Below are 11,220 nucleotides of genomic sequence, written 5' to 3'. Positions count from 1 at the left end.
AACATTTCACCAGCACTTTTATTTGTATCCTTTCTTTTGTATTAGTGATTTTCCTTCACCTCATATTTTAAACAGGTAATGCATTACAGAAACATATTACTGCAACTCTCTAGGTTGTGCATCTCTAAATCCCTAGTTATCCTAGTAAAAAGAAAAGAGGGAAATTTTAGTACAAAAAAAAACAAAGAAAGAAAGAAACAAATTAAACATAATTAAATCAAAATCATGTAAACTCATCAAGCCATCCAAAGGCGATCGTGTTCCATAGTCATTTTTTCCACAGAACCATGCAAAGGGACAGGGTTAATTTCTCAGTTTGACCGGTGATGTGCGTCTGTGTGGTTGTATACACCAGCAGACCTCAAGCCATGCTGTTATTTGAAGACCTCAGGAAGCTCTAATTAGTGGTGGTGAGAAAGGTAGACTACTACATACTGTATTTCATTGTTGTGTGTATGAGTGTGCAGCATTGAGCTAAAAGTGAACTTGTTCTCTGACAAACACACAAATATTCTCTCATTCCGTCTCACTTTCACTTACTCTCTGAACATTAATTTCTCACTGTGTTAGTAGAAACAAAAAAAAGTTTTCAAAACAATTAGAGTTGCTGTGTAATGGAGGCAATGTTATGCATTACATTAAGACATTTTCTTAAAATTTTTGGAGAGGAATGTATCTGAAAAAGGAATGCAATGCTGTATTTAGACTGTTAACATCGTAAAAAAGCTCTGAAATTAGTAATTAAATAACCCTCTACTATTTATACATTCAGGCACTGAAAAAATCACATGTCAATATGTAACTAAAAAAGATAGTCGCTCTCATTTTTCCCTTGGTAAGAACAAGGAAGCTGAAATCTTGAAGTTGGCAATTGTGTAAGTTTTTCCTACCCAGTAGTAATGCCATATGCATCCCCCTTTGCTTTTCTTTTGTGTGACAGTTTCCCCTCCCCCTTAAGTGCATTTTCAAACACTGACTTGAAGTCAGAGCTTTCTTAGCCTGTCCTAAAGCATTCACATTCACCTATGGGAAAGAATCCATGACACTAGTCTTTTGAAAGGGAAATCCAATGGTTTGTCTTGCTCTCTGCTCCAGACGAACAGATAGACGGACGGATGGGTGGACAGATGTCCTCCATGGCCTCAGAGGGCCAGTAGATGAGCCGAGGCCCTCAGCTCTATAGGCCAACATCCCCCCTTGTGGTTAAGGACTCTCCGGTGTGATAGCCAGCTCTCACCCCAGCGACCCTGAACTCAGTCATTTTTTAACTATACAAGGGCTTTTACAAAAAAAGCTAACTTGAACAGCCATACAATGGCTAAAACATAAACCATATCTCTACTTTATTCCGATTTTTCAGTCATGTTTTAATTTTTTTCCTCTTTTCTTTTTTTGAATGCATGTGTGTTTTTTGTTGATTTAAGTGTTTGCTTGCCTTTCTTTGTTTTTTTAGACTAGCTCTGATCCAGTCCTGTGCTGAGAGGCTCAGTCACAGAGGAACTGGTTTTTGGATTCAATGTTGTGTGGGGTTGGTGGAGAGAGGGACTGAGTAGGAAGGAGAGAGTAAGGGCAAGAATCAGGTCAGGGGTCAAGATATGGGTTCATTATTAGTCTAGACATGGACCTTCCAGCAGTTACAGGGACGGGACAGAATGAGGTGACAAGTTAGTCTGGAGAAGGTGGGGCTTGAAGGTTGTTTGTCAAGGTTATCCGCTATCAGAGGAAGTGTGTGGTGCTGTGGAGGGTGAGCGCCGCCTGCGGGCGGTGGAAGTCCACGATCGCTCAGAGCGTTCAGAGCGCTCTGAGGCTAGTGAGGCGGGCCGAAAGCGGTGAACAAAGCCGTCCAGGAAGTCCTGCTGCTGCTGGGTTATGGCTTGGGAGATGAGGCAGGGCAGCGCCTGCAGGCTGCCCGTCACCGAGTCCAGCTTGTCCTCCAATGTGCCGATGCGCTTGTCCAGCTCCTCACTGCGCTCCTGCAGCTCTGACACGAGGTCATACATCACATTCTGGGTCTAATGAAGTAAAGAAAGTAAATGTGTTTGGGGAGGTGCAAGAACAGGAGGGCAGAGAAGAAAGGGGAGGATGGATTGGCAAGAGGGAAAAAAGCTTGTTTTACAACTTAGTATCCATAAGGAGAAATAAAACTAATGAAATTAACAGAAGAAGTATGTATATATACATCACCAGAGAAATGCCTTAATATAGTTCATCATATATTACATAGGTAGGTAGACAGTCTAAATCTGACTTTGACTGTAGAGAAGGAAATAATGAGAGAAGGGCAGCTGTATAGTTTCACCAAGTCAGCATATATTTTGTCTTCCCACCAATTTATCAACCAGTTTCTTTAGTCCGTTTATAGCCAGAGGCCAACTTAAAAGATTTATATTTTTAGTTGACAGAAATCAATCACAATAATGAAAAGTGTCTATTATTTAGGTACCTGTTTCAATTGTAGACACAGTGCAGCCAGTGTACGTAATATCTACTGTGCATATATTCACACTACGGAAATTGTATTAATTATAATATATCTCAACTCAACTCAACTCAACTTTATTTATATAGCGCTTTACCACAGCACAGCTGACCAAAGCACTTCACATATCATACAAATATAAAAAACAACACATAAAAAGCTATAAACAATAATATAAACACTAACACTACAGACAGAATCTCATTCCTGGTCAAACGCCAATGAATACAAGTAGGTCTTCAAATGAGACTTAAAAGTAGACAGTGAGGGGGCCTGCCTAATATAAAGCGGCAAGGCATTCCACAGGTTTGGACCCACCACAGCAAAGGCTCTATCCCCCCTAGTTTTCCGCCTGGCCCTCAGTGCCTCCAGAAGAAGCTGATCTGCTGATCTGAGGCACCGCGACGGGTTATACGGACGTAAAAGTTCCACCAGATAAGATGGGGCCAGCCCATTTAAGGATTTATAAACAAATAAAAGAATCTTAAAACGAACCCTAAAACGCACTGGAAGCCAGTGAAGAGCTGCCAGTACTGGCGTTATGTGGTCCTTCTTACGCCCCCCAACCAATAACCGTGCGGCAGCATTCTGGACCCTCTGGAGGCGGGCAAGCCCTGATTGACCAACTCCAGCGTACAGTGCATTACAGTAATCCAAGCGTGATGTAACAAACGCGACAAAAACGGTTTTAATTTCACTAACTGCCTTAAATAGAAATATCCAGATTTTACAACCGCATTTATTTGGCTCTCCATTCTCAGATCCGAGTCTATTCTAACACCCAGATCAGTGACCACCGATCGCACATACTGCCCCAAAAAGCCTAAGTCTACAGGAAGAGGGTCGCCAGACGTATTCTGGCCAAACACTATAACCTCAGTTTTAGCATCATTTAACTTCAAGCAATTTAACGACATCCAGGCCCTAATATCGGCAAGACATGCTAAAAGCAGTTGGATCGAGTAGGTGTCTTTTTTAGTCAGTGGCATAATAATCTGGACATCGTCAGCATAACAGTGAAAAGAGACCCCATGTTTCCTAAAAATAAAGCCAAGGGGAAGTAAATACAAAGAAAAAAGCAAAGGACCCAAAATGGAGCCCTGTGGAACCCCAGATAACAAAGGGGTTGTCACAGATTCCACATCTGCCAGTCCGACAGACACTGATCTACCCGATAAATATTCTATTCTAGAATATATTCTATTTTTAGGAATATAACTCAAAAGTTACTATGTATTTCATACCTGTTTAAAGCCCTTTTCAGGTATTTGTGTATCTCAGAATTCAGATTTCTGTCTTGTTTATAACAGAAATGAAAGGGTTAATACCCTATATAGCGTGATAGAGAGACATTGAGCTGCTGCACTACTCTACCATAGGGCATACAAGGATCTGACCATCAAGAATAAGGGCAAATAAACTCACATTAAAGGAGCTGGCCTTAGAACCTTTTAAAATACACACTGGAGCGTAAATGCCATCCACATCAAATGCAGATGCACATCCCTTTGAACCTTCTCCCTGCTCTGCTGTGGTGGATCAGCTGATGTCTATACAGCACAACAGAAACTACTGAGGCATGACTGTATTCACCCTCTTATAGCTGCATACTGTTTACAGTGTGTGGTTAGGCTCAGCTTCCTGAAGCACCTTTCAAAGTGAGTGGATAGTCATGCACTAGGATCCAGGCTCAGATGAAAAAAGAAATGGGCATTCACTTCATGCATACATTTGGCACTGACAAAAAGCATTGTAGTGGATAGAACAGCAAAGTTGCTGACTTGTCCAATATTACCTCTGGTGATCCAGAGCTCAAACAAAATGAAACTGTTGATCTACCCTGAGATGACCTTAAAGACAATGTTTACATCTTTAAGCACTCTGTGTCTAATTGTTGTGTCTTTCAGATTATATATTTAGTTATGGCATTAAATGTACCTGAAACTGTAAAGTGTGTGGTAACATGAAGACTTTGACATGACAAATTTGACCCAAAGGCTAATGTTTAATTAAGGGTGATTTCGTAAAAAGTTCCCTGTGGAGCTTTTGATTAATGCCCAAGTGGAGCAATGTTTCCAAGAGTGGGTTCCCATTTGGTTAGTATGTCGTGCATATACACGATGGCACATGTGAAGCAGAGTCTTTCCAGTAGTTTCACGCTGGTGGTGGCAACTTACCAAGAACAATGTGATAACAAAGGCAAGGAAGAAGAAATGTGGGTCTCAAATTCTTCCACATTCAGCTTTGCTAGTATTTAATGAGGAAGTAAAAGGATTCATTAGTCCTTGAGGTTACATGCAGCACATTTTGGTGAGAAACAGTGAATGTAAACATAAGTTACTCTAGGTTGAGCTTGAAACAAAACAGATTGTCTTGTCTAAATGTGCCTGCTTCAAGATCTTTAGTTTACCTGCTTCTTGATAATTATGTCCTGTTTCTTTGACTTTATGTAACACCCGGGTGGTTGAACCATCATCATACCAAAACAAGGAACTGTATAAGAGGTTTCCATCCATTTATTTATTGTATACAGAGGGCATAAAGAGCAGAGGTCCCAGCACACAACCTTGGGGAACCCAGCAGCCTGAGCGAGAAGCCCATCAACTTCCACTTGCTGGGCCCTTCATAATCACTATCTACTCATCTAAAAACTGTTCTTCCAGTTCTAATAGCCTTTAATTTGTACAAAGAAGAATACTGGAGTCAACTATGGCAAAAGCTTTGGCTGAAAGTTTTAAGACAGTGACACTCATACAATTCATTCATCAAACCCTGCAATAAATATATGGATGAGGAGCTATTTAGATTTATATCATGTCACTTCCTTAACTCAAGCAGATTACTTTAATTTAAACCTGCAAATATTAATTTTGACATTTAGGTATTATCTGCATTAGCAAACAATGCCTCATTTACACATCCAGTGACTGTCATTCCTTTACAGTCAGCAGGATTTAGTGTTTCTGGCTACCCAGTGAAAACTAAACAGAGCTGAAAGATGCTAAAATGCTCCAGAAAGTGTTGAGGGAAGGAACTGCAGACCAAGGAAATAATTCTCTGTGGGTTCATCACTAAAAACAACCCCTTTCTCATTACACGTAATCACTTGATCCACTGCTGATATTAATTATTGATTAGAAGGATTTAGTTAGTAATAGACTTTATGTAATTGACTGATTAGTGTAAAAAGATACAAGATGCTGACTGACCTTTGCCAGATCCACCAAGGTGTTGGCTTGATCATTGAGTTTCCTCTGCTCCATCTTCACACTGCGCAGCCTGGGTGGGGGCACAGGGAGGTGGGAACAGGCAGAGGAGGCAAAGAGAAAGAGGTGAAGAGGAGGGGAACAAGGAGGCAAAGAGAAAGGAAGAGGAGGGGAACAGGCAAAGGAGGCAAAGAGAAAGAGGTGAAGAGGAGGGGAACAGGCAAAGAGGAACAGAACAAGGGAAGAGAGGGTAGGAAGGCATTTTGCAGGAGTGGAGCATAGAGAGATGGTGTTCAGGGTCATGAAGGGGCAGAAAGGGCCAGAAGGGAGGAAAGAAGGAGGAGGAACAACAACACATTTTAATCAGGAGTGCTCTCTTACTGATGACACTGAAAGAGAGAGAACAGCCTGCATGCATCCTAAATATATGTACTATACAAATCTATATGTACACACATATATATGTATATATAGATATATAGATATATATATATATACACAAGCATTCCTGGTCTTGGTCAATGCAATACCAACCAAAACATGCAAAATTGAGGAAGCATACTACGCTTATTTTGAACAAACAAATGTTTGTAATATTTAATCAGGGTCCTTTTCTTATAACACAATTTTTTTCCTCATAATGGTGCGAAGCTTTCAGCAGCACTTTTTAACATACTTTTTTTTTTTTACTTCAATGAAAGAATGTTGACACTGAGATGATCTTGTTACAACCCAAAAAGAATCTGTCTTGAATAAGAGGAAAACAATTTCAATGTTATACTGAAACCATATTATTAGTCTGACAAAACATGGTGTTTTTTCAGCAAAAGTGCAATATGCTTCCATGTAAGAAAACCTCAAAATGTATGTTTGAAATCAAAACATTCTCATCTCTTTCCACCCAAAAGTAAGACATTAAAAAAACAGGAAAAAGATGACATGCCCTTTGTCAGTGCTACACACAGCTCAGTGGTAGGACTTCATATATAAACACTGGGCATTCAGTAAGCGTGCAGGGACTGTGAGTGACTTTGTGCACAATGAAACGGGAGTCTTTCAGAGCTGGATTGTGTATGTGTGTGTGTGTGTGTGTGTGTGTGTGTGTGTGGATGCCACAGATAAAAGATGAAGCTTGCCAGAAATAAACTGTTTAATGACACTGCTGAACATAACAGTGACATGGACGTTTGAAGTAACTTGCGCAATGATACATTGGCCGTGTTTTGTGATGCCTTCAACATTGTGCCTCCTTAGCTCTAATCAAATATATTATGGCACTGTAAAAACGTATCGCTGATGTGAATAATGTGTCTTTGTTAGCGGTGGCATCACACAGCCATTATCTGGATGTGTGAGAGGAAGAATTTCCATGTTTGGCAAATTATGAGACAGGATGACATTCAAGGGCATTTATTCATGTGCAAATCAGTACATCAGAGCAGAGTGAGAATGCTCACTTACGGCTCTCTCTCTGTGGGAAACCATGCCGGCTTGTGTCTACTGGCTTGACTTTGTTATCCCTTATGGCTGTTGAAGAATGGAGCTAATAGCTACACATGCTACTTATTAGTGTAACGCACTGCAAGTACAGATTCATTCAACCAACCCTGAACCGCAGTGTCTTTCTGAGCTATGTCATCATTGTTATGTGCAAGCTTTGTTGTTTGATCTCTTATTAAAAAAAGGAAAATACAAGAAAAAAATCAATATTAAAACAGCAAACATTTTCAATCTCATTAGAACTACAGTACATTACAGTGTGTATGTTCATGTCATCACAAAACCATCAGGAGTGTAGGATGAGTTCTGCTGATGCAGGTTAATATAGCCTGCAGAGCAGCTATATTAATCATGGGCAACATTATACGGTACATTGTAGATGATTATGAACTGCTGGCCAGGCCAACAAAGCTTCAAGCGTGTTGTGTGCAAGATGCTTTTCAGTTCACACATTCTCTCCAGACAACCCTTCGCTATTGACATCGGTGGCAAAATGTTGATGCTTTTTAAAAAACTTTTTTCAATTCAAGGGACAATGGGAAGGAGAGGGAAGTAAATGGAACACTGAAGTAAAGAAAAACAAAAACAATTCAGCATCTAGCATTTTTTCCTTTTCTTTTTTAAGGGGGTTGGTGGTGGGGTTTTTTCATGCATGTCAAACGCAGACATGGAGAGAGGAGTAGGAGGATGTTGGGGAAACAGTAGGAGGAGGAGGATACATAGAAGACTTACTTCTGAGCTCTGCAGTGATAGAGCAAAACAAAGACAGAACACAGTACAGAGTTTTAACCCCACAACATTCACGAAACGAGTGAAACCATTACACTTCTCACTGTAAGCACGGGGTTAAAGGGGGTTGGAGGGAGAAGGGGGCAGGGAGGGGAATAGGAAGGACAATTACACTAAATCACAGTGTGCTGGCTTGTGTATGTTCATGTGTGAGCATAATCAAAGGAAATGATTCTCTAGGAGGAAACTGTAACAAAAGCTAGAGGTGATACAACCACATTTTCACAGCTACAGCTACATTTAATCTCTTTAATAGCAATACAACTAGTGAGAATACAGCCAAAATATTTTGTACCACAAATATAATTATGAGCAATCACATGGACTGAACATTTTACGAACTGTTTTTTCTAGCAAAGTTCTGAGCATGTTCATCGATTCCCCCTTTGACACTTGGTAGCAAACAACTGTCATATATTTTATTAAACGTTAGAGTAGAAAAAATGCAGTGCAGGACTTACTGGTGAATGGCTTGGAGAAACTTGCGCTGGTGTTTCCGCACCTTGGCATGATCTATCTTTTTGACCAACTTGGTGTGTTTGTAGATGAGCCATGTTTCCCTGAGTACATTGGCAGCTGTGTTCTTTACCTGTGAAGGAAGGTTGAACATGACGTGTGATGTTAACACTGAGCTCTTTAAATGGCCACACTGCTGTGGCATAAAGTCAGACCACCATGATTAATAATAATCACTGGAAGGGAATGAAAACTACAAAAAAAGCTGAATAGTGGTAAGTAAGCAAGTTTTATTTATATAGCAATTTTCAAAACTTGCATTACAAAGTGAAACACAAGCCCTTTTCAGACCTGCATTGGAAGCGTGAAATTATCTAGACATTGCACAGAGAAACTGTATGTAAAAACGCAAGTGTACAGGTCAGCTGACTCGGACCTTTGGAGGACATTACCCTGTCAGCTTTCTAATACAAAGTCCCAGTGAGGTCTGAGTGAGCTGGAGTTATCCCATGTGAGAATATAGCAACATGTACTCACACTGAGACAGCAGGTGTGTTGATGATGTTCTATCATTTTATTGTTCTATCAAAAAGTTTTAAAAAAATGCACCTGCACATATTGTAAATGACTTTTCAAAGCTTTTTTAAATGTGACCAAAACTCAGTAGAGTAAGGGAGTTTGCAAGTTTATAATCGCAGCAATATTATGTAAGATAACAGTATTAAGGACATTTGCACTGATAATATAAAGACACCCTGCAAACCAGTGGCTCCGTAAGCTGAGCTTTTCCCTCTCAGATTTTACTTTATTTTTCACAGTTTATCTCTGAATGGTTTTAGATTGTTGGGTGCCAGAGACGGACACTCAAATTGGCGACTCATAGGTAAGTAGACATCTGACTGGCCTTGCAACTCGTCCCTAATTGACTCCAGACTCGAATAATGACTCGTGAACCTTAAGAATCGTTCAAAGATTGGCAAGGCACCAGACATTTCTGTGGTTTTTTTTTTTTGTGTGTGTGTGTTTTTTTTACAGCCAGACGTAATCTTTTAGTGCATCACAATGTGTCTGCCAAATACAGGAGTGTAACATGTGACACCCAAACATCACACACAAGGCTCTGTTGGTGATGGGATTGATGCCAGATGTTGTAGCCTCTGCATACAGAAACTTCTAAGCCCTGGGCTTAACAGAAAATTTGCTCTGTTAGAAAGATGTAAAAAGAAAAAACAAAAAGACACCAGGTTGGACGCATCCAACATCATAAGGCACATGATAAGTCATCTGGCAGGTCAGTTACAGATTTATCTTGAAGCATTAGCGTTAACATTGCTATTTTTGTAATGTCAGATGTGTTGGCTGTTGCTAGGCTCATTGCTCTCTGCAGTGAAATAATTCTTAGTAACGTGTAACTTTATAGCACCGTAAGCATCTGGAAATACAGACTTCTAGCTCGCAGTGCCTCTGGTTCATGTTTTGCTAAATTGAAAATCACTTAGCATGCATAATAGCTGTCAGATGATGTGGTGTTATATTGTGGCATATTACAAGGATGCAAAAAGCTAAGAGATGAATCTAAACGTTTTGCCATCTCTCCTCCAGTTTGCTGTCCTGTATTCAGTTTCCGTATTTACCTGTCGGTTCACAGAATTCAACAAGGAAGAAAGAAAATGATTCGTGGCAGCTCAGAGTGACACGGCATTAGATATATTACACTGGAAACAATAAAGAGTTGAGCCTTGACTTAAACTCCTACAAGAGAGACTTCAGACTTGAACCGGACCCTTACTCAGACTTCAGACTTGCAATTTGTGTCACATGAACTGTTCTCCCTGTTGAGTGCTTGGACTCATGCTTGTTGGACTTGGTTAAGTCTACTTCTTTAGGTCTCTAAAAACCATTTAAATTACACAGCAAACATAGAAAATCACTATTTGGTTGAATTTCCTACAACATATATCCATATGTAACATGTTAGAAAAGGTCATAAGCAGACAAAGTGTTGTAACAAATCACCTTCTTGCAAACAACAATATATTAGTTACTTGAAATGCAGTGAAATGGAATGACTCACTCGTTTGCAAAGTTGCGTGTCCATCATGAAGTTGTGGACATGCTTCTCAGCCTTGGTCAGCTCCAGCTTCCTGGCTACCACTGCAACCACCAGTGCAGTGCAACCAGCTCCCTGTTGCACAAAGACATGGTCGAACAAACACAGCAACATTTTGCTTGTGCGATTTCGATATGCAGTCTGTTGACTTTAGCACAGCAATACAAATTTTTACTAATAAAAAATGAGCTCCAGTAAAGAGCAGCTTATGTTTGACACCTTATGCCAAACAACAAATGCTTCCTCTTTTCTTGGAATGTTTAACTATGAACACCAAGTTGCATTTGGCTGGTTTCACTTGCAATTTTACTGAAACCAGCTAAAAGAACAATGAAATGGTTTTTGATATGAACAACTATGTATCAGACAATTTCAATTTACCAGTTAAGTATTACGAAACAATTAAAACAAGTTGGGTTCCAGTTCATTATTTGAAATCATCAGGGAGGTGGAGTACATGAAAACATATGCACCAGTGTGTGTGAAATATAGTACATGTTGCCTAGGCAATGAGTTTAATCTGTATGCTAATAACTCTGTTATTAAACTGTCAACAGCTGGTTCCATGGAGGGGATGAAGGAGGAATGAAGTGAGTTTAAGTCATTATTTTTACAATTTCACATTAAATTATTTCAGTTTGGACACCTAATGTGGTTTCTGGTTCTTCAGTAACACTCTT

The 11,220-nt window shown here is 39.9% G+C and overlaps 1 protein-coding gene across 4 annotated transcripts in view; it reads right to left on the bottom strand.

Annotated features, from left to right (window-relative positions):
* kcnn1a (potassium intermediate/small conductance calcium-activated channel, subfamily N, member 1a) overlaps nucleotides 1-11,220 on the bottom strand; it is an 83,720-nt gene continuing 72,500 nt past the window's right edge. For 3 of the 4 annotated variants that reach the window (XM_020616085.1, XM_020616086.1, XM_020616083.1), the window contains 5 exons: nucleotides 10,505-10,615; nucleotides 8,436-8,563; nucleotides 7,918-7,926; nucleotides 5,689-5,758; nucleotides 1-2,012 (listed from right to left, as the gene is read on the bottom strand). In XM_020616085.1, coding sequence (XP_020471741.1) covers nucleotides 1,707-2,012; nucleotides 5,689-5,758; nucleotides 7,918-7,926; nucleotides 8,436-8,563; nucleotides 10,505-10,615 — 624 coding nt within the window. In that variant the 3' untranslated portion in view covers nucleotides 1-1,706. The remainder of the gene's footprint in view (nucleotides 2,013-5,688; nucleotides 5,759-7,917; nucleotides 7,927-8,435; nucleotides 8,564-10,504; nucleotides 10,616-11,220) is intronic. The other variant, XM_020616084.1, reaches the window with a different exon arrangement.

This window comes from Monopterus albus, unplaced genomic scaffold, assembly GCF_001952655.1.
Source record: "Monopterus albus unplaced genomic scaffold, M_albus_1.0 scaffold172.1, whole genome shotgun sequence".
Taxonomy (NCBI): Eukaryota; Metazoa; Chordata; class Actinopteri; order Synbranchiformes; family Synbranchidae; genus Monopterus; species Monopterus albus.
The sequence above is the reverse complement of the archived record's forward strand: the minus strand, read 5'-3'. Positions and strand labels throughout refer to the sequence as shown.